General features: G+C 47.6%; 1 protein-coding gene and 1 long non-coding RNA gene across 2 annotated transcripts in view; one reads left to right on the top strand and one right to left on the bottom strand.

Moving 5' to 3' along the window:
• STOM (stomatin) overlaps window positions 1-16884 on the bottom strand; it is a 41635-nt gene extending 24751 nt beyond the window's left edge. The window contains exons 1-2 of the mRNA XM_077305324.1: window positions 16702-16884; window positions 3613-3716 (exon numbers count right to left, since the gene is read on the bottom strand). Of these exons, the coding sequence (XP_077161439.1) occupies window positions 3613-3716; window positions 16702-16759 (162 nt within the window). The 5' untranslated portion in view covers window positions 16760-16884. The remainder of the gene's footprint in view (window positions 1-3612; window positions 3717-16701) is intronic.
• On the top strand, window positions 10931-23073 carry LOC143821410 (uncharacterized). The gene is made up of 3 exons (XR_013225794.1): window positions 10931-11745; window positions 19550-19731; window positions 22709-23073. It is a non-coding gene; the product is annotated as an uncharacterized LOC143821410 (long non-coding RNA).
• The last annotated feature ends 286 nt before the right edge of the window (window positions 23074-23359 follow it).

The raw sequence follows: 23359 nt of genomic DNA, 5'->3' as shown, positions 1-23359 counted from the left end.
AGTTTTTCTCCCCATGAAATTAGCTTTTCTTTGCTAAAGACAGCAGCAGATCAAAACAGTTAGGAGCAATTATTCTCCAAAAGTGGTCATTTTCTATCAATGGGGATCCCCCCCCCATACCCATAGAAGGGAATTATTCAAACATGCAATTTACCATCATTACAAACCAGGAAAACCTTTCCCATCGTATTCTGCTGGTGGTGTAAAATATTCCCAATGTCAAACAAGAAGGGAAAAGGTCAGATCCCACACAGCCTCCCAAGCAATGTGGATGAAGCAGGGTTCTAAAACCAACAGGATTACATCAGCATACGTGATCCCATCTCTTTTAAGTCAGGAACGATACCATGGCTATTAGGCTATTAGGCAGTATGGACATTGGAGGCGGAAGCTAAGCGAGGAGGTGCTACTGCGGCAGGTACAGAACCACCGATTTTCAGCAGAAGGGTATAACTGTATCGAGCTTCCCCGCCAGCCAGTTTACAAAGCAGCTCACAAGATTTAAGAATGGCCATTAAAATGTAAGGCAAATGCTTTTTGGTTGACTTGAATCCGCATCAATTCACTCCGTTTCCCTTAATTTGGATCTATGATGCTGTGTGCATAAGGCTGGGAGAAACTGGACCACTATCTAAAACAGGGGTAATCAAACTGCGGCCCTCCAGATGTCCATGGACTACAATTCCCATGAGCCCCTGCCAGCGAATGCTGGCAGGGGCTCATGGGAATTGTAGTCCATGGACATCTGGAGGGCCGCAGTTTGACTACCCCTGATCTAAAAAAACTGATGCTTACACATAGTATTTTGTATTGTACTGCTTTTTATCTATGCTGTTCTCCCTAATGGGGACCTGGAGCAGCTTATCACGCCATTCTCCTCTCCTCCGTTCACACTCCCAAAGTAGTGTACGAATAATTTAAAAATCAATGTAAAATACAGGACCAGCCATTAGGAGCAAAATATAAACAGACTCCTAAAAGCACACTGACGAAGACAGCAACTTCTCTGTAAGTGTAGGGGGGAAGAACAATCTTGGGGACTCTGCTGCGGAGAAAGGCAGGGCAGACAGACAGGTGGGAAGAAAGAAGTCTTCCACCTGCAAGGTGTGTATTATGTGAAGGAACACTGCAGTCAGGAATCAACCACCTGCAGACTGCAATGAAAAGCCATTTTGCTCCTTCAGGATTAAGACACAGCCAGAACGGCCCTGGGTTGGCAATGTTTGGGCAGCTCAAAAGCAAAAAGGGAAACAAAAACCCAGCTTAAGTCGACAAGTTAGGAACCTAAAGGTTGAGCTGCCCAAAAGGTTTAAAATACAAATATATATTTACTAGAAATTAAGCCTGCTGTAAAAATAATACAGTGGGGGCTAGCGGGCAGTGGATGGGTGCGGGAGGGCCCCCCCAGGGAGGGAGGGAGGGAGGGAGGGAGGGAGGGAAGGAAGGAAGGAAGGCAGGCAGGCAGGCGTAGAGGAAGGGAGAGAGAGGGAGAGGGAGGGAGAGAAAGTGAAAGAGAGAGAGAAGGAGAGTAAGCGATGGGAGAAAGAATGGAAGGAAGAAAGGCAGAAGAGGGAGGGAGAAAGGAGATTAAGCGATGGGTGGTTAGATAGAAGGAAGGAAGAAGGGAAGTTAGAAAGAAAGGCAGAAAGAGAGAAAGAGAGCAATCCAGAGGGAGAGCAAGAGGCAGAGAGAGAGAGGAAGAAAGGAGAGAGTAATGGAGGAAGGCAGGAAGGCAGGAAGGCAGGAAGGAAGGAAGGAAGGAAGGAAGGAAGGAAGGAAGGAAGGAAGGAAGGAAGGAAGGAAGGAAGGAGATTGGAAGTGGAGTAGGAAGGAAGGAAGGAAGGAAGGAAGGAAGGAAGGAAGGAAGGAAGGAAGGAAGGAAGGAAGGAAGGAGGGTGCCATGAAAGGGGATGGGGTAGGGGGGGAAGGAGGGGGGAAGGGTCCACGGTGCGGGTGTGTGGTAGAGGGAGCTGCGAGGGTTCCCGCCCCCCTCCGGGCTCCAGCCGCTCCACTAAGCACTGTATACATTCAACAATACCACATGGACGGAAGACCAGATGCAGGGTCAAAAGATTTAAACTGCACTTATACAATAAAATAATATTTGGGGCTTGCTGGGTGGTAAAAAAATCTACCACCCAAGGTGATGCTGCAACTAATAGGCTCAACACATGAGAATGCACTTTTGAATGAGAGCCAGGCCTTACTGAGAGTGTGGGCTCCCTTTCAGACAACTAACACATATTGGTTGGAGCATCACCTTATAGATTTCCACTCCTTGCATCAGTGAACTTCATCTTTTCACACTCCAGATACACAGGCATTAACTAAGATTGGAGAAGCATGAAGGAATCGTGCTTTAGGAAAGGCAGCAAGTGTGTGGGTACATGCGGGTATGTGTGCGTGCAAGAGAGAGGGGGTGGCATGTTTGAGGCAGCTACTGAAAGCCTGTGACTCCACTGGGGCTCCCTTCTTGTGCATCTGGTACCTAGCAATAAAACTGGGTGTCATCAGATTCCCCCTTTGATGCGGATCACATTCCCCTTATCCGTCACTCTTTTGCAAAAGCTGAATGACTCAGGACTCAAACAGATTGGACACAACAAACTGCAGGTTTTGTGCAACCTCAATTAGCGTTTGGGTACATAAAGGGAAGGGAGAAGGGGGGGGGGTTAGCCTTCTGTTTAAAACCAGCTCACTTTGTTGCTAGCCTTTCAAAGGAAAATATGTTGTTTCTTCTTTAAAATGCTAACAGCAGAACAGGAGAAAGCAGGTTATTTATATATTGAATACCAATATAGTTGTTTTCTGTTGCCCCAGAGGGGCATACCAGAAATAATGAGTTGAAATTAATTCAAAAGAATTTTCGGCTAAACATCTGGAAGAAGTTCGTGACAGGTAGAGCGGTTTCTCAGTGGAACAGGCTTCCTCGGGAGGTGGAGGGTTCTCCTTCTTTGGAAGTTTTTAAGCAGAGGCTAGATAGCCACCTGACAAAAATGCTGATTTTATGAACTTAGGCAACTTGTGAGTGGGTGGAAAGGAAAGGATGTACCAGTGTTTGTCTTTTATGGCCCTTCTTTGAATACCCAAGGAATTGCTATTCGCCACTGTGGGATGGTAGGTGAATTTCCTCCAGGCCAGGATGGATTCTGGAGATATTTGGTAGAGGGATCACTTGGGCATGAAATTGGAGTCAAGTGGAAGTTAAAGGGTTAAACCACTTCTCTCTTCCCTGCATGGCACTGAGGCAAACTGAGGCTGCACAAGTTTGCAGGAAGGGTGCCATGGTGCAAGGGCAGAGCACCTGCTTTGCACAGAGGTCTCAGGTTTAATTCCCACCTGGATCAAGTGGAAGACGATGTGAAAAACTTCATCTAAAGACCGTGGAGAGCCACTGCCCGTCCGAATTGTCAGTACCGATCTTGGTAGGCCAAACGTTTGGTTGTGAGGGCAGTGCCATGTGTGTGGAATTAGATCAGGCAAGTCCAAGGTTTTTTTTAAAAAAGCTCAGTCACTCGCACACCCTCCCTCCAGGATCAAAATGCTATTCAGATGTTAATCCACTTAAGGGAAATTCCACATCAATGTTTACCAAGAAACATTTTTTTTTACCTTTATGCACATCCAGATGGAGATGGGGAGAGTCACCAAAGTCAAAAGGAAGGAGATGATGACTATCAGCCATCCACACACCCCAAGGCCGCGATCAGAACCTTCTGGAGAAGACAGACACAGACAATGGGAAGTTCAGTATCACTCAGTTTAAATTTAACATATAGAAGGAAACATACAAAATCAAGATTTCTTCACCAAGAAATACCTAGAGTTCTGAGACCCCATCGGTTTAGAGAGCCAGTGTGATGCGGAAGTTAAGAACAGCAGCTTCTTATCTGGAGAACTGGGTTTGAGTCCCCACTCTTCCACATACAGCCAGCTAGGTGACATTGGGCCAGTCCCAGTTCTCTCAGAGCTCTCTCAGCCTCACTTACTTCACTGGGTGTCTGTTGTGGTGAGAGGAGGGGTAGGAGATTTTATTTATGTATCTATTTCGATTTTTATACTGCCCTTCCATATGGCTCTGGGCCGTTTTAAGCCACTTTGAGGCTCCTTCACGTAGTAAAAAGCAGGGTACAAAAAACAGCTCTTCTTCTTTCTATATTGGTTTAACTGGCATAATTACTACTGACTGGAATGGGGAAGATATGATGAATCTACTGGGCAGGACTTGGTCCCTCATCCTATGGCTTTGGTGATTTTTGCCAAGTGATGCTAAGCCGCAAATCAAATAATCTTTCCAGAGCAAAAAGTTTATTTTGTCTCTGGCTGAGCTGAAGAGATGCTAGAGCTCAGAGGACAGGTTGGGCCGCAGAAAGTGTCCAGTTCAAAATATACCACCAGCCACTCGACTTCAGCCTTAGCCCTTTCATCTGCAATGTGGGGGATAATAAAAATGGCCTCCCTTACATGGGTGTTGTGAGAGTCAGAAGAAGAGAATGAGTGTGAAGCACTTTAAACAATGCAAGCACCATTCAAAGGCTTCAAGCAGGCAGGTGTTACAGACAGAACCCTCTCAGCAGAAGCATTCCCCCACTTGTGAAGGCTAAGAGGCTACCCGCAGCATATGTAGCTTATTTCCATTAAAAATAAAGTTTGAAAGTTAATTGGGCAGCAATTGTTTTTAACCAGTTAAAGAATGTGCTAGCTGAGATGCTTAGGAAGCTAATTTCTACACCTTATACCAGTTTTTTTGCATAATTCTTCCATGCAAGACACTGTGCAAACTTTAACCACTGTTCAAACAAATCTCAGTGGTTCTGCAGGCATAGAATCTAGCACTAAGCAACCAAGTAACACTGTTCATTGGCACAAGCCCTCAAATGAGCAAATCCATTTGGTCTATTTTTTTAAAGGCTGCTCTTAGAACTGAATTCCGCTTGGCATTTATGCACAATGAAGCAGATTGGCTTCAGATAAGGATGGACAAAATGTACTTCACCAAGTATATTCTTTATAAAAGCACCTGTATCCTTCTTCATACTTCTGGAATTCACTGCCACAGAAACCATTAAAGTAGCACTCTCCAACCTTTCTGAGCCTGCAGGCACATTTGGTATTCCACAGCAGTGGTCCCCAACCCCCGGGCCGGGGGCCGGGACCGGTTCGTGGATCAGGCAGTACCGGGCCGCGGCTCCTCCTCGTCCTCCTTGCCGGCTGCTGCCTTGGGGGCTTGGCACTCTGCCACCGGCTCACCTTTGGTGCTCTCCAGTGGCCGCCATGGCTGGGGCTCCCCCTCAGCATGGCACTGCGCAGCTGCTGCTGGCAGCGCCCCCAGCAGGTGGTAGTAAGTCAGGGGCGCTGGTGGGAAAGCAAGTGGAGTAGGGGCTCATGCGGCAGCAGCTATGTCCCTTGGCAAAAGACTACCCCCCCGGGCCTCAGTAAAATTATCAAGTGTTGACCAGTCCACGGTGATAAAAAGGTTGGGGACCACTGTTCTACAGCATAGTGGACACAACAACACAATGGCTGCCACAAGAGACAGAGCCAGCCACAAAACCATCGCCACAGCTTATGACAAAGAAAAAGAACTGGTGTTTTTTCACTACCCAAAGGAGTCCCAAAGCAGCTTACAAGCAGCTTCACAGTACTGGGATGGAGAGAGCTCTGAGAGAACTGATTTGTGGGAACCGCTCCAAGAAAACTGTGACTGGCTGCATGTGGAAGATTGGGGAATCAAACCCAGATTACGATCCAATGCTCTCAACAACTACGCCACGCTGGCTCTAAGTTTAGTAACACAGTGCAGATCCTTGTGGTGGCAGCTTCTGCTAAGGCAACACTGTAAAAACAAATCTGGGCAGCCAAGCAAATGAATATTTATTTATTTGTTTGTTTATAGGCTTATAGGACACCCCTCTCCAAGTGATCTCGGGGCATCTCACAACAATTGAAGGATTAAAAACCCATACAATGAAATTCAACATCCTAAAACTTAATCAGTCTAAAATCGTTCTGAAGAATTAAAACACTCCCACAAGTCTATTGTGCCTGGGAGCTAAGCAGATGGTGTGTCTGTGTTAACCAGGCGGGAGTAGGGATCCAGCTGGGGGAGACCATTCAGATGACAAAAGTGGGCCTCGCCCACAAGCAACAAGCCTGGTGGACCGATTTACAGGCCCTTCAGAACTTAAGGAGCCAATGCAAGAGTCCACTGGAAGCCTTCCTGGGCAAAAGCTTTAACTGGCCCTTTAACACTTATTCCTTGTTAGCCCACCCGTCTTCCAAGGAGCACAGAGCAACTTACATGGTCCTCTGCTCCCTTATTTGCTCCTGACAACAACCTTATGAGGAGATTAGAACCAGAATAAGGGTCCAGTCTGAAATTACCCAGTGTGGAACAGGCAGAGTCTCTTTCCGAGCTGGAGGACATCTTGGAATGGGGTTCCCCCCACCAATCACTCAGGGAGAAAGGGCTGCCTTTCCACTTCCTGTCTCCTTGTGTGGGACAACCCCCAGCTCACTTGGCTTCCTGTTCTCAAGAGGGAGCGTGCTTAGTTTAGGCTGCTCTGATTCTGATTCTCTTTTTCTTCTACTTTTCTCCCCATCTTTTGTTTTTTTTATACCGCCCTGCCCTGTGCGCTCAGGGCGGTTCACAGCACATACAATAAAGCTCGCAGTCACAAACATGAAACAATTCATTCCTATTATTACTAAGTTAAAATGACAAGTTTTCAATTATAGTTTGCCACTCCAGGCTTAAGAGCCTGTCGCTCTTCTCAGAATGGGGAGGGGAGAGAATAAACTGCCCATCTTCCTTCCAGACTTTTTCTGGTCTGCTATCCTCCCCCTCGACAGAGCAAGCAGCTAAGTTAGGAAGAGGGACCCCCGGCCGCAGTGGTGGCCATTCTGCATACGATTAGCGCAACTTGTTTCCCTCCCCATCACCCCTCCCCATCATGTTGAAGTCCCGTGACAACAGGTTCCTTTTGGAGAACGACACACTCTCTTCTGTGCTGGGAGAGAACGTTGACGCATCAGTCCCGGTCAGCATGTTCCCCAGCCAGGCTGTGCTGGCCACAGCAGGGGGCAAAAAAAGAGCACAAAACTGAACTCAGCGCTAAACACCGCAAGGCGGGAAGTGCTCCACAAACATGGGAACCGCTATTTTGTGCAGCCTCCTCTCTGGGCCAGTCTTCTCAGATCATTCTAGCTCAACCTATGGATTGCAGAGACGCGAGGTCCCGGGAACCCTCCTCAAATGGAGGATGCTTCTTCTGCCTACAGGAAAGGAAGCCAACTGGGAGCCCCTTCAGACCTGGTTGATCTAATCAGACATACCATGAGGGAGGAAATATCTGCCTTTACCAGGCAGGTGGTATGCCCTTGCCCCAGCCCACATCACCTGACTTCTCCCCCCCCCTCAAAAACAACAACAACAAGAACCCAGAGCAGTGGCTCTCAACCTTCCTAATGCCGCAGCCCTTTAATACAGTTCCTCATGTTGTGGTGACTCCCAACCATAAAATTATGCAAGGGTTCTTTCACAGAAATTCAACCGAAACTGACCAATGGCGTGAAGATCCATTGTTCATGATTGTATGTAAATTGTTTCCCGGGGCTTCTCAATTCAGTTCTGCCTCTTGTCCCACCATGCCGATCTCGCTCTTTTCCGCTGCTCCAGACAGACGAATGCTCTATCTCGATCTACCCCGCAAGACTGTTGTGTGGATGGTGCCCCCCCCGGCCAAGCTGCTTGCCCTGCCGCAATCCCTGTGAAAGGGTCATTCGACCCCCAAAGGGGTTCCATCCCCCAGGTTGAGAACCACTGGCCTAGAGGAAGAACACATAGATCTGGATCCACAAAGGCAAAGCTGGCTCACCAAGACAATGTGAAAGAGAGTTAGGTTTGACTCCATAACTGCTGGATCCTCAGACAGCGAAAGTATACCAAAGGAAATGAAAGTTCCTCTCAGATGAGGAAATAGAGGAAGACATAAAGGTTTTTTTAAGCCAGAGGATTATCAGAACCTACTCTGCAAATCTCTGGCTGCACTCGGTCTTAAGCAACCAGTTATTCAAAGCCCCAGGACAACTCAGGGCCAGGCCTGGGAACCCTCAGCTTTTTTCCAGCTATAGAAACAATAGGAAAAAGTAATCCCTTTCCCTGAATTCTCTGAAAAGAAGAGGAAGGAAAAATGGGTTAAGTCCATGTCTAAGAGGCAATTTCCGTCCTATGTTAAGAAACTGTAGACATTACCACAAAACGCCGAGGACCTATTGCAGGTTTCACAGTGACTGCCTTACAAGTGTCTGGTCTAATCTCGAAGGCTGGCAGAGGGACCCTATAGGACAGGGATACTCAACCTGTGGTCCTCCAGATGTTCGTGGACTACTATTCCCATGAGCCCCTGCCAGCAAACACTGGCAGGAGCTCATGGGAATCGTAGTCCATGGACATCTGGAGGACCACAGGTTGACTACCCCTGCTATAGGACACTATGGATAGAAAGGCAGATTGTGCCTTGAAGAAAGCCCAAGAGGTCATGGCCGTGGTTACAAGGGCTTTGTGGACCTGAAAATTATTGCAGTTGATTCCTGAGGACAATAGGAGACTTACTGAAGGGACACAAAGACTATTGCAGGCTTCGCCTTTTGTGGCTGACGCTACCTTCGACACTACTGGTTTTTCTTCTAAAGGTTTGGCTTCAACCACACTGCGTGAAGGAACCTATGGCTCAAGGCCTAGCAGGCAGACTATCATTCCAATTCTATTGTAATGGCATATCCCTAGGGACAGTGGTCCCCAACCCATGGGCCGGAGACCGGTACTGGTCCATGGATCAGTCAGTACCAGGCCGCAGCTCCTCCTCGTCCTCCTCCCCGGCTGCTGCCTTGGGGGCTGCCCTGCCACTCTGCTGCCAGCTCACGTTTGGACTCCCCCTCAGTGTGGCACTGTGCACCTGCTGCTGGCAGCGCCCCCCAGTGGGCGGTGGGAAGTCAGGGACGCTGGCGGGAAAGCAAGCAGAGCAGGGGCTCAGGCAGTGGTGGCAACGTCCCTCAGCAAAAGACTACCCCCCCCAGGGCTTCAGTAAAATTGTCAAGCGTTGACTGGTCCGCGGTGATAAAAAGGTTGGGGACCACTGCCTAGGGAGACACACTCTTTGGCCAAGCCCAGAACAAAATTCTGGTTGAAACCAGGGATAAACAAAGAGTTTATCCAAAATGATTGTAGGAACCAGAAGTTCTGCCAGGAGTTCAGACAGGGGTCATGGTCTCAGGGCCGACATCAGTTCAGAAGGGGTGGGGCACTGCCCAGGAATCCCAGACAAGCAAACACACACCAAGACAAAAGGCATCCAGAGAACTCACCAGCAAAAAACAGAAAAATCCATACCGCAACCAACAGTAGAGCAAGAACTACAAACGGAAGATTTCCCAACATCTGGCTTTCTTAAGGACATACATCCTGTCTTTCTGCAGCAGTCTGAACCAGCTGTTTCACAATGTGTTCTGGGCCCATCAAATTCTCTTGGGGTCAACCAAGCAGCTGACAAATTTGTCTTCCAGCAGGGCAAAGGCCTTCCAGTGGTGCAGGGTACCCACCACGGGAAAAAAACCTTTCCACCCTCTCTCCTGCTACCACATTATTATTTTTTATCATATGGTATGTGTATAATGTAGCCAGGAGAGCGTAAGATTGTCTAGCTGCAGCAAGAGACGTTCAGAGGTGGTCTGCCGTTGCCTGCCCCCCTGCGACACAATGTTGGTATTCCTTGGAGGGCACCCTTCCAAGTACTAGCCAGGGCTGACCCTGCTGAGCTTCTGAGATCTGATAGGTCTGGACATACTCTGGCTAGCTAGGTCTGAATGATACTACAAAACCAGAGAACCTCAGTTAAAGTTGACGGACAACTACTTTTCCAAGGTATTCCACCAAAGCCAGCCTTTCTCAACCAGGGTTTCATGATAATGCTGGAAGGTTTTCCTGAATTTGTGGGAGTTAATTAATTTGTATATATTTTAAAAATTTGTTAAACATTTATCAGGTGAGATGATCGTATATGGTCATGTCAACCTGCCCCCCCCCCCCCCAATGATGGGCCTGGAGGGGATGAGAAAAGGACAGACCTTGGGTGGGCATGTACAAAGCTATTCTTCCCAAACATATTCTTCATGACCACACCACATCTGAGGTTTCTTGAAACCTGAAGAATGTTTCAGGGGTTTCTCAATGTTATCTGTATCTTTTTCCTGTTTCCTGTAAACCGCCCTGAGCTTTCGGTGAGGACGGTAAATGAATGAATGAATGAATGAATGAGTTGAGAAAAACTGACTTAAGCAGTTTTACCCTGGGTCCTAGCGTCCATTGCATCCTGGTTGCAATGGGCTTGCTTGCTAGTCTTGTCATAAAACAAGTCTTTCACACAAGGCACAATGAGCCCAGGGAACTCACTGTGAGAAGAAGTAGCAGTGGTCACTCACTGTGAAAGGGAATTAGGCATGCTCATGGAAGACTGGCTTGCCAATGACTATCAGCTATAAGGGCTAACTGGAAAACCTGAGCTCAGAGGCAAGATACCATGGAATATCAGTAGTGGGAGGGAGGGGGAGACAGCTTTGGTCCCTCAGCCCCTGTTGGGCGTTGGGCTGGCTACTGTCAGATGCTGAATTGGACGGTCAGATCCTCTAGGCGTGGTCCGATTTAAATTGCTACTGCCAGGCACTAACAGCATACTCCCTTCGTATTATGATGTAGGAGACGAAAGAAAGAAAGAAAGAAAGAAAGAAAGAAAGAAAGAAAGAAAGAAAGAAAGAAAGAAAGAAAGAAAGAAAGAAAGAAAGAAAGAAAGAAAGAAAGAAAGAAAGAAAGAAAGAAAGAAAGAAAGCTGGGACTTCAGAGACCCAGGTAGGAAATGAATGTAGGAAATGAGGTAGGAAATGAATGCTGTGAGGACATGGTTAGGGAAAAGGGTGTCCCCATGGATAGGAATATCTGAATTTAGCCATCTGTACAGCATCCATCCACAGCATCCTTTTACTTACTGTGATCTTTCTCAAAACTCTGGTACAAGCAAGGTTTGCAAAAGACCGCAGATATTCCAGGAAAACCCCTGGATTTGCACTAAAGCGTCATGATACTATGGATAAACAGGAAAAGAAACCAGCTTCCCAAGAGTATTAAACTCTGAGCAGATAAGCAGTGTGGGAAAGACCCTAATGAGCTCATTACAAAGGGAAGAGATGGGCCCGGGACTTTAACCATCAACGAGTTTATAGGTAACTAGCAGCTTGATTTATAGACTCAACCCGTTCCATGTTTAATTTTAGACAGCAGGGATTCTCTTCAATCTGGCCCCACCCCAAATTACTATGCATCTATGGAATTAGTGTGGCTTGCTGACACAAGGCAACACACCTGATGATAAAGAGCAAGTCAAATAACTATAACAGACAGGGAAAAGGAAGCGGTAACCCATTCAACCAGATCAGTGGAGTATGTGCTCACTCCCAGAAAAGCACACATGGGATTCCAAAGAGGAATTTCGAGGGCCTACCCTTGTCGCCACTCCTGGCTTTGACATCTGTTTTCTGGAAAGGCGAAATCAGGAAGAAAGATCAGCCGGAAGTGAGACTGCAAACGTCCCACAAAAGACCTTGCTCAACTCAACAAGGGCATTAGACATCCAAGTCACGCCACACCTAGATGATGCCTCTTGGTCTGGATTCTTCTGTCTGGCACCATCCCTGGTAAGCCCTGGGGGATGGCTGGAGAAGGGGCAGTTATCACTGTAGGAGCTTTCCGGGAGTAGAAGGAAGAATTCAATGCAGTTGCCACAGCAGAGCGATCCCAAAGTTGCAAGGGCAAATGTGGTTATGCAACAGGGCAAGATCATTGAAATGCCAAGTCTCTTCTGTCATTTCCTTCTACCGAAAACATGCTTGATATAGATTCTTCGGGGAAAGGGAAAGGCGATTCCCACTCCGTCCGGCTGCTAATATTCATGGTGAAATGTGATAACTGTGAGATTTTGTTCGGGTTAAGTTGTGAAATGGATTTGTTCTTTCTGGAAATATAATGTTTGTAATTCTGGTTGTAATTATGACACTGCCTAATTGTAGCATATTCTCAGTGAAATGCAATAACTGTGATAATTGTTCAGATATTGACCGGCAATCACTGAAGAGACACTGAAGCAAATGGGACCCCATTCTGGTTGCTCATATCTGGAATTTATGGATACCGAGAAGTTGAACATTAGAAATATATTCATTGAATAAGAAAAAAAGACTTTATTACATTTGTGCCAAGTGCCGTTTTGATTTCGATTTCTGACTTCTTGCTGTTTGCGTTGTTGCAGTGGAAAGCAGTGTTCCACAAGCGCCTGCCAGCCGATTAAGATTTCCCCTGGAGAAAGAAAGCTGTTGCTTGGCAAAGAAAGGATTCCTTTAATTGTTGTGCTGGCTGGAGAGAGTAGAGCCATTTGTAGAATATTAACTACCCAAGGATCAAAACACCAATACCGGGAGGGCAAAGTTTTGCACTTCCCTTGCATCCAGACAGGGGATGTTTGGGCTGTACAGAGAGCAAAGGGAGAACATTTCCAGCTGAACTCGGTTAGTGGGCCATGGAAGCTACAGTGTTGAATTGGGCTCTAGGAGGTCCAGGTTCGAATCCCCACTTGTGCCATGGAAGCTGGGCCAGTCACAGACCCTTAGACTAATATACCTCACAGGGTTGTTGTGAGGATAAAATGGGGAAGAGGAGAATAACACAAGCTGTATTAGATCTACCTAAACATACAAATTGGCATCCTTGACCCTGACTTGTACTCTGCTCCATACAAAAGGACTAGTGCAGGGGTAGCCAAATGGTGGCTGTCCAGATGTCCATGGACTCCAATTCCCATGAGTCCCTGCCAGCATGATGCTCAAGGTGGCTCATGGGAATTCTAGTCCATGGACATCTGGAGAGCCTCCGTTTGGCCACCCTGGACCAGTGATTTCACCTCCCTCACTTGGATTGCCCAAGCAAGCACAATCCCATCAGATCTTGGAAACTAAACAGGGATGGGAGACCTCCAAGGATTTGGGATGTTGTTCCTCCAAAGAACAGTAGGGTTCAAGATGTGAAGGCAGGCAATGGCAAGCCACCTCTGAACACCCCTTGCCAGACAATCCTCGGAGAACCTGGCTTCACTACACAGACGCCATACGATAAATAATGGTGACTTAACCCCCAGTATCTGCTCCACTGGGCAGTCAAACTGGGGCATGCCAACCTCGGCCTCCCAAATCATGACATTATACAAACCCTCTAGAATGGGAGTCAGCCCAAAATGTCGATGGAGTCAGCTGCGATTTCCAAGGACACTGAATGCATTTGCCATACAGATCCCAAACATAATTTTAGTCTCTTGGTTTCAATTAAAAGGACCTGTTTAATATAATCTGCAAACATAAAGTGGTACTGACCCCCCCCCCCCGATCATTCATTTCAGAAAGCAGGCAGGGAGTTGAATTACTGTATACCAGGGGTAGTCAAACTGCGGCCCTCCAGATGTCCATGGACTACAATTCCCATGAGCCCCTGCCAGCATTCGCTGGCAGGGGCTTCTGGGAATTGTAGTCCATGGACATCTGGAGGGCCGCAGTTTGACTACCCCTGCTGTATACTTTGGGAAGGGTGGGGAGGGGAGGAAGCCCTCCCTGTTTATAGAAAACTAATATGTTAAGGAGAATGCTATCACTAGCCCTCTCACTGGCATGCTAACTTTTTCGGTCCAGGGAGTTTTTGTTCTTATAGGAAAGCACCCATGCGCACAACTCATGACCTACCTCCTCCTCCTGGAACAACCACAGAACCAAAGCACTTAGCATCGCCATGCCTACCCTGGGAAGGCCCAATGAACTCAGAAGGGTTCCCCCCCCCATTTCTGGACTTTTTCCAATTGTACACTCCCTTTCCTCCCTCACCAGTGCCAGCGGATTCACGGCCAGCTGATATCTAAAGTCTTGGATTACAGCTAGGCAGTGTGCAGAGAGGCACGCATGACCACAATGGGTAAATCAGCCACACAAGCTGAAATCTGCACTGGTGAATAGGGCAGACAGAATGGGATGGCAACTTTCAGCTTGTCCCTCCTCCCTCCTTGAGAACAGGCACCCAGGGGCCTTTCCAAGTGCTTCCACGCAAGACGTCTGATAGACCCTGGAAGCAACAGATGTACCGGACCCCTGACGGGATACCCTTTACCTGCTCTACCTCTAAGCCACATGGGCTCACAGACAGCCCAAGATGACCTATGGTGCCTTGCACACTGCCAGCACTACCTGACCATTCAACTCTGTCCTAGCTGGCCACAAAGACCCAGAGGGCTTTGCTTAGGGGTGTGAGTTTAGGCAGCACCACTGCTTTGCAAGAAAAAGGGGAGGGGGGAAGCCTAGAGGGGAGCACATCTAATGTCTGGGGCCCACTATGCACAGAGAAACCAGACCTGGGTCTCTAATGAGTGGATGATTAGGCCAGAGAAGCTGCAGGCTGCTCTCCTTTTCCGCCAGGCCTGATCTGCTCTCTCTACAACTAAGGATGTTGGAGTGACTTGCTGAGAGGGACCTTGATAGCCCGCTAGCGCTTGCGTTTTAGAAACAGGGCAACGTCAAGCAAGGTCTAGGGCAGGAAAAGGCAAACGAATTGCCTCCCTGTTTTCCGGTCTGCCTGCAGGAGATTTTCCAGGTGGTTCACTATATTTATATAAACAGCAACTTGCTGGCACACAATGGACACAAGGGAGTCAGGCAGCGTGGGCTTGGTTTGGGCAACACCGACCACCTGTTTCTCTGTTACACAGGGTGGAATTACCTCGACTCCAAACTCTTGAGAGATAATTTGCCAGTCTGTGCGCTGGAGGCTGAGAGCTTCATGCTCATGCACACAGCAGCCGGACTCTGACTCAGTTAGAAATTTCCAAGGGGAACCCAAAGGAGCTCACAACCAACATCCCTTAAGGCCTAAGAGAGGGGAGAGCCACTGGCCCAAGGCCACCCAGGGAGCTGTCATGGTAGAACAGGCATTCAAACCCAAGCCTCCCAAATTGGAATCTAACACTCTAACCACTAATGCACACTGGTGCTCTGTGCAAGGCGCAGAGAGCTGAAGGATGTGCATCTTAAGAGCCACAGAATATTTTGCTTTTTGCAAAATACAGAGCACTATAAACAGTGCAAGGGACAGGATGCATTTTGGGTTTTGCGTGTGCAAATAAGGGACCCTGCTGTGCACAATAAGTCTCTATTGTAGGCTATCTAGCCTGCTGGTTTAAACCCTGCCCTGTTTCTATCTACGCAAACTGGTTAATAACCCTCTCCACTGCTATTTAATCTAGCACCTAGCCATCAGCCAAACTTTTTCTTATTGCCAGCTACAGCACAGTAAACAAACAAGTCCCCTGGTGCTGTTTCTTTCTTGGCCTTCATCCCTAGAATTCCTCCAGGAGGATGGCTTTTGACGCTGCCATACCCAGGGGTGGAGACTTGAGTTCTGCTTTTGCAAAGTTTCACATGCCCCGGTTTAACACAAAGTTTACGTTCCAGGAAGGGGGAGGGGAGTGTGGGAAGCGACTAAGAAGCCAGGAAGGCTGAATCTCAGAAGATTATCGCTTAGGAATCCGTTTGGCCATAATTTGGGTGCTCCTGATGCGAAAGCAAGTCCCTAGCGAATAAACCAAGCCAGAAAACCCAGCCAGAGGCCCAGCATTTGAGAATACAGAAGATCTCCGCTGATACTTTCAAACAGCACTGCCAACTACAAAGGGGGAAATTCCTGTAGATTTGGGGGTGAAGTCCGGGGAGTTGCTTCAGTGGAGTCCAGTGCCCCAGAGTCTACCCTCCCCAGTGACCATTTTCTCCAGGGGCACTGATCTCTGTCGTTTGGACTCGGCTGGCCAGCCCCACGGCACAGGTCGAACAAGCGCTGGACACAACCTACCGACTCGGATTTCCGCTTTCTTGTTTCGCTGCGCGCCGAGCTCGATTTAGACAAGGACCTGGCATGCTGAAGTTATGCCAAGCTCTAAGAGGCCCTGAGCCCCCTTCCATGCACAGAAAACCAGCTGCTTCTCAACCAGATCTTCTGCCTGTTGCCCCGCACGCTGTGGCTGACTCTCTCCCTCTCTGCATGCCAGCAGTAAATTCAAATTCAGCCTCGTCCAGCGCGACACCCGGAGCCAACACAAGCCTCTGTCAACAGGGGATCTCTCAAGCACGCTCTGCGAATGCTCAGAAGCACTCTGGCTCGAGAGCCACCCTGCAGGAAACACAGATTCGGGAGTGGGGGGGCTCACACGGCAAAGAACCACTTTCCGCGAAGGGGGGGGGGGCTCTCTTCCTGCCGAGCAAAGCAAGCCATGCTCAGCCTGTGGCTAAGCCTCGCAAGTTGGCGAGCGAGGGGCACTCTGCCCACGCTCAGAGGCACTTGAGCGCAACCGAAGTTCGCGCCTGCCTCCGAAGCCGAGAGAGGGGCCTCTCTAAGGGTGCGCCTGGATTCTGGCGTGCAAAGAGCCGCTGGAGTGGCCTGAGACGGCATCGTCGTTTAGCACGTGTGAAAGGGCCCGAGCAAAAGCCAGCGCGGGCACCCAGCTGGAAAGGCGCACTCGAGTCGGCTCTCTTCCTCGGAGCCCCCCACCCCGCTGCCCCCCGGCCGCTCACCGCCAATCTTGAGCTCGCTCCTCCCGCGGTTGGCGTTGCCCTTCTCCGCATCCTCCATGACGCCCACGGACTTGCCCAGCCTGCCGCCGCCGCTGCTGTTGTTGCTGCTGCCGCTGCTCCTCCTGCAGCGACACCACCGAGAGCACGGAGAAAACTGCGGCCGGCGGGCCTCCAGCAGCTAGGCTTGACCCGGGGGGAGGTGGAGGCACCGCCCACGCGGCCGGCCTCCAAGCACCGCTCCGCCCACCGAATGCAAAGAGGGTTTAGACTAGACTCTGAGAATGCATTTTAGAAATAGGTTGTCCTGTTCTGCACGGGAAAATCCAGCTGCAAAAGCACGCTGAAGGATAACGCCCTTTCGGTGTGCTTTTGCAGCTGGATTTTCCCGTGCAGGACAGGATAATGTGCCTCCAAAGTGCATGGAAAGTGCATTCTCTAAGGTGCGCATAATTGGAGCAGCCTTCGCGGGCCGCCTCGAGCCTCTCCGCGCCTGTCATCCCCGGTGGCGCGGAAGGCAGGAATCCAAGCGGGGAAGACGCGCTTTGCACGCGAGAGGGGGAAAGTCCACTCGCTTTCTCGGGCTGGGTTAGGCTCGGAGGGGTGCAACGAGCGCAAAAGTTCAACAGGCAAAGCGAGGTGGCGAGTTTTTTTGTTGGATGTCTGCCTGCTGTCCATGATGAGAATCAATAATTATAACAATTCCCTTTGCTTGTGGTCAAAATAAGGAGGTGAATTCTCAGAGTCTCTTTTTACAAGTGGAGAATGGAAAGCCTTTTGCAACACCCTTAGAGACTGGTTTCATTCCACACTGGGGAGGGTGAGATCGCTGGGCATTTCCGCACTAAAAATAATTGCGCCTCCAGTCATGCCTCACCTTCTGCCTTTCAGATTCAGAGTACCTTTATTGGCATAAATTACTTCCTGTCTTACTTTCGTCTGCCACCCTTCACACTTCTTATACTCCACATGCCTGCTTGAAATGGCAGAAGAGAGTCATGTGCTTTACACACAACCAGTCTTGTTTCTCAGCGTTTTAAAAGGCCCGCAATGCCTGCTATTTTTTTTAATTCAAACCTTCTCCATTGAAACACATATCATCTAATCATAGATGCATAGTGCTTTGTGAATGCCATCCATTATGGAATCATGAGTCTTGAAACTTAAGAAAAATAATCTCGCTCCTAATTTTTTTGGGGGGAGGGGACTTTAGAGAGGTATGCTTTGTGTGACAACTTTGGGAAAAAATTATTTTTGGCTTTGCCTGCACGCTTGTACACCTATTCGTTGCTCCAGGCCATTTGCTTGGGGAAAAAAACTTCTGTCTCCGGGAGAAGGGAGAGGAAGGCGGGTGTGAGGGTGGGTCATTGGAGGCGGAGGTAGTGCTTCTTCACCTCCATACATTTCTTTGGCTGGTGGCCTGCTAGTTGCTGTCCTGTAGCTCGCCCTACATAGGTTGGGGAATCCACTTTATGCAATTCCCCAACTACCATTTCAAAATGGCAGATGTAGTGAGCAGTTTGCTGCTTGGATGTTGGCGACGTCATGTGAGCATCTGGAATATAACGACTACCTCAGGTAAGCATTACACTATATTTATCAGGTGCGGAATTGCCCACTGTTACAGCTGTAATTAAGGAAGGCTTGCTTGCTTAATTGGGAACCAGACCATAAAACAGATGGTCATGCAACATTGTTTAATGACCATTAAATATAAAAAGTTAAATAACTCAAAAATTGAAACACAGAAATATTACTTAAAAGCAGAAGTTCATTTTCAAGAGAAGGGTCAATACTTCAACCCAATCATTTATCTGAAATAGTTTTGATGTCAAACTAAGAGTAGACAGGAAGCTAAACGCTCACCACAAACAGGTGACTGCACAGGAAACGCTTACCGCAGATAGGTATGGTAATTATCTTCTTGTTTTTGTTAAACTATTATCGTGTAACTCCTATTTTTTTTTTAAGCATTAATACCTAAGGCGGACGGGCATAGTCGGTAAGCCCCCGTCTCTCAGACAACGGGAGGCGAGGTGAGATGTGGTTGCGGAAAGGGGATAAGAAGGGGAAATGCCTGCATTAACTTTGAGCTGGCTTTGCTGACATGCTCCCATATTAAACGCCTTTAATATCATATAGGAGAGCTTGGTGTGCAACCCTTTGTTTCCAGTTAGATAAATGGAGTTTAGACCAGGGGTAGTCAAACTGCGGCCCTCCAGATGTCCATGGGCTACAATTCCCAGGAGCCCCTGCCAGCGAATGCTGGCAGGGGCTTCTGGGAATTGTAGTCCATGGACATCTGGAGGGCCGCAGTTTGACTACCCCTGGTTTAGACATTCCAATAGGAGTGGGGCCCTTTGGCACAGGGACCCCCTGGATAACATATGGAGTCCTGTGCATGCAAGGGTGTTTTTCTCCTGCCATGGCAGAGCCACTCCTGTGTCCCTCCGGAACAACACAATTCAACAGGGACAGCTTGCTCCATTGCTCTGGCAGACAACGCTATGCCTGCTGAACTTCCATAGTAATCTTCAACATGGTGTTGATCAGAGATTTCTCTCAGAAAAATGTATACAGACAGGTGACATGCTGCATTAAATACAAGACCTATTTTTCAGTGTGTCTTTTGCCAGGCAAAATGATGTAGAACGCTGCAAAAGTTCTTGAGTTCTCCTGAACTCTTCCTGCTTTTTAAAATTATTATTATTAAAGGAGGAGGACATTTTTATAAGATGTGGCCTGGTGAAGAATTCTGGAGTGGGAAACCTACCTGAAGGTTTCTTCTCCTCCAGACTGTTTAGATGACGCCTCCTTTCTCTCTCACACACATTTTTGTATGCCCCTGTAGGATGATAGTGGGCTGTCCTTCCAGGCATAGACTAGCCAAATGCCCAAGAAACAGCAGTCGTGACAGAAATCCAAAATCAACGGCATAAACAATCACAGAGATAGGACCTCCAACAATACCAAAACCAATAAGAGGAGGGATAATTGGAGGACTTTACCCCACTGAAGAGAAGAAACCTTCAGGTAGGTCGATGTTTCCTTCTCCTTCATCGGGGGAGGTCCTCCAAACTGATCATATAGTCCTACTAGTACAGGGTGGGAAAACTTACGTAATACTTGCAGAACAGTTTAAATCGACAACTGTTTGGAGAACGTCTCCCGAAAGCAGCTTCAACAGAATTTTGCTGGTCAATTTTGTAATGCTTTATAAAGGTTATAAAGTGAGACCAGGTAACTGCCTTACAAATGTCCTCAACAGGTGCTCTGTTTCTAAATGCAGCAGAAGTAACTGCAGCTCCAGTTGCAAGAGCTGTGACCTTCCCTGATTGTTTCCAGAAAACTTATCAGATTTGTGTCTAACTAAGCCCCCAGAGGCACTAACTGCTATATGGGAATTAAATGGCTCTTTGAGAAATTGATCAAGTAGCCGTGATCTGCTGTTTTCAGGTCCTTTCCCTGGATTAAGATATTGTCCAGGTAAGGGTAGGTATGCCCTCCTTTCTGCCTGAGGGCTGCAATCAAAACCACCATAACCTTCATGAAGCTTCTGGGTAAAGATGAATGGAAGGGCCTTGTACTGAATGGAAGGGCCTTGTACTAACAATATTGGTCCATGAACGCGGACCTGAGAAACTGACTGGATTGCAGGTATGTGCAAGTATGCTGCTTTCACATCCACAGAAGCCAAATGGTCATCTCTTTGAAGAATTTGCAAGATGGATGTCTTTTCTTATTGGATGTCTGCCTGAACCACTGCTGTCCGGTGTCCTGTCACCCCCCCTCCTCCCCACACATGCAAAGGTGGACTTGTAGTTTCGGATTCAGATTGATCTGAAGCCACAGAACCAAGTGACACCTTTACGGCCAGCAAAGTTTTATTCCAGGTGTAAGCTTTCGTGTTGCACAGCACACTTCCTCAGATTCTTGCACTGGACTCCATACTGAATGACTGTTTTTTCACCCAGAAGTTCAGGTCTCTTAGATTCAGGATAGCCCACCATTCTCCTGATTTCCTCGGGACAAGAAACAAGAGAGAATACAATTCCCTGTAGTGCTGGCTGAGCAGTGCCTGTTCTAATGCTGTATTAGGGCTGCCTTGGATTTGTTCTTTGGAACAGGGGAATACAGAAAATGATGCAGGAGTGGTGCAGCAATGTCTATTCTGTAACTCAGAATAGATTTTTCCATACCTCCAGGGAGCTCTGTCATCTTCCCCCAATTTTGGCATCATGCTAAGAATTTTTTAGCTGGTACAGCTCTGTTTGTTAGTTGAGAACTGCCATCTCTGGAAGGGTGGCTAGTATGAGAAGGAGCAGCCACCTCTGTAATCTCTGGTGTTTCTACTTGAATTTAACAGCTTGTATGGACGGAAGGACCAAAAGGATTTGTTCTTAAAATGTTTTTCTTTATGTCCCGAGGCAGATCTCATTTATTTTTTTACCACTTTTCATGTCTTTCCACCAACACCTTATCAAGTGCACCTTCTCCAAAAAGCAATCTGCCCAACAACCTTTCAGCAGCTAAATATGCCTTGGATAAAGTGTCCTCTTCCCAATGTTTTAGCCAGGGGTAGTCAAACTGTGGCCCTCCAGATATCCATGGACTACAGTTCCCATGAGCCCTTGCCAGCGTTTGCCCGAGATGTCCCTCCAAAAGTGGGACAATCTGGTCACCTTACTCAGATGATTCCTTCTCCCGCTCAGCCTCCTGGAGCCCCAATGACAACCCCCCTGTGGAATTGAATTATGATGATGTAAATGCTCTAAAATGCTTTATGTAAACCGCCTAGAGCCGTAGGGAAGGGTGGTATAAAAATCTAAATAAATAAAATAATAAATAAAAATAATGAGGGAAGCCATATCTGCCCTCCATGGCTGTGCTCCCCGATTGGCCATAGGTGGCGCCAAAAAGGCAGGGAACCATGATGGGCCTGCCTTATTAGGAATTCCAGGGAAGGCTTCTGCAAACTGCCCGAGGCCTGTCTAAGATGGGGCCCTGGTGACAGTGCCCCCAACTGCCCCCCATCATTGCCCATTGCCAGACTGCAGAAGGCCTTTGTACATTACCAGACTGCTGAAGGCTGCGATCCCCCGATTCACTGCCGACTTCGGCTGGCCTCCTCTGGCCATCCTCTCCCTTCGGTGCTGCGGTTAGGGAGGGCTGTCGCCGCTTTGTCCAAGGCGAGGGGATAAGCGAGGAGACCAGAGCATCCGGTTGTCTTGGTTTGTCTGCCGCTGCCGCTGTCGGAGCCCTCAGTCCCTGGGAGGCCTCCCTTGTGCCTGAGGTCTCAGGCTGCGATGGTTGCTCCCTGAACTTTTCCTTGGTTGTCTGAAGTCCAGGGCCTTGGTTCCTTTTATTCTGAGAAGTCTGCATTTTCAGGATCACTTCAATGCAGATCACAGCTAGGCTCTGAGAAGGTCCTGCTGAAGCGATCAGGACTATTCAGAGGGGAAGGACAGCCCCCTCTCTTTGTCTACAAGGGCAGACAAAAATGTGCATAGCCCTGCTTGGAGTGGGAGGAGGCGTGACCTAACAGGTTTGGAGGACTTCCCTGCACTGAAGGAGAACTCAACAGTTCACGCACTGCTCTGTCATTTTGCCTGGGCTTAATAAAAGGCGTGATGGGGCTTTTGGTTTTGGATATTGCGAGCCAAGGCAACTACCTCAGTTACAAATTACAAGGAAGAAGTGCATTACGTTTGCACCCTGCTTTTTACTACCCAAAGGAGTCTCAGAATGGCTCACAACCGCCTTCCTTTTCCTCTCCCCACAACAGACATCCCCTGAGATAGGTTAGGTTGAGAGAATTCTGAGAGGACTGTGACAGGTCACCCAGCTGATTCCATGTGGAGGAAGAATGGGAATCAAATATGGTTCTCTGTCCTTAACCGCTATACCCTTAACCACTACACCCAGCTGGCTGTCCAATAAAGACACAACATAGAATCCATACTAATTTGTTTTTATTATACAGCATTTCTTGTTTGCCTTTTCTCCGCAGGGATCAAGGCAGATGACACACAAAGACCTTAAAACAACATGAAAGCAGATAGATGAAGACTTGGGAAAAAATACTGACAGTTAAAGCAGAAAGGGCCAAAGCAGGATTAGAACTGAATGTCAAGAGGACGAACGTAATATATTTTTATATGTTTCTGTGTTAAGACCTTATTAGAAATTAATGAATTGTTATAAAGCCGTAAGAATAATTGATATTAACTAAGAATACTATTTTAATGCAAGTTTAGAGCAGGGCATATGCAAGTTGTTTCTCATAATATGCATTTTATATTATGCAATATACATGTAATATCTAATAATATCTAATGATAGGTTTTAGTGAGGACAGCATGGAATGTGCAGTTATTAAAGGTAGTAATCTATTGGAAAAAAATTCTTTTTAACTATTATGTATTTTTATTATTTGGCTAGATTATTTATTAGAATTGCTAGTACGTCTTTGTTTTCTTTAAACCTGTTTCTGCGTTAAGATCTTGCTAGAATTCAATGAACTGTTATAACGCTATAAGAAAAATGGATATCAATAAAGAACATGTCAAATAGTATTATAATGCAAGTTTTATCATTTGTTATAGATGCTATACTATATATATTTTTTTCTTTTCCTTCTTCTAAAGAAAATATATATAAG

The sequence above is a fragment of the Paroedura picta genome, chromosome 12, assembly GCF_049243985.1.
Source record: "Paroedura picta isolate Pp20150507F chromosome 12, Ppicta_v3.0, whole genome shotgun sequence".
Taxonomy (NCBI): domain Eukaryota; kingdom Metazoa; phylum Chordata; class Lepidosauria; order Squamata; family Gekkonidae; genus Paroedura; species Paroedura picta.
The sequence above is the reverse complement of the archived record's forward strand: the minus strand, read 5'-3'. Positions and strand labels throughout refer to the sequence as shown.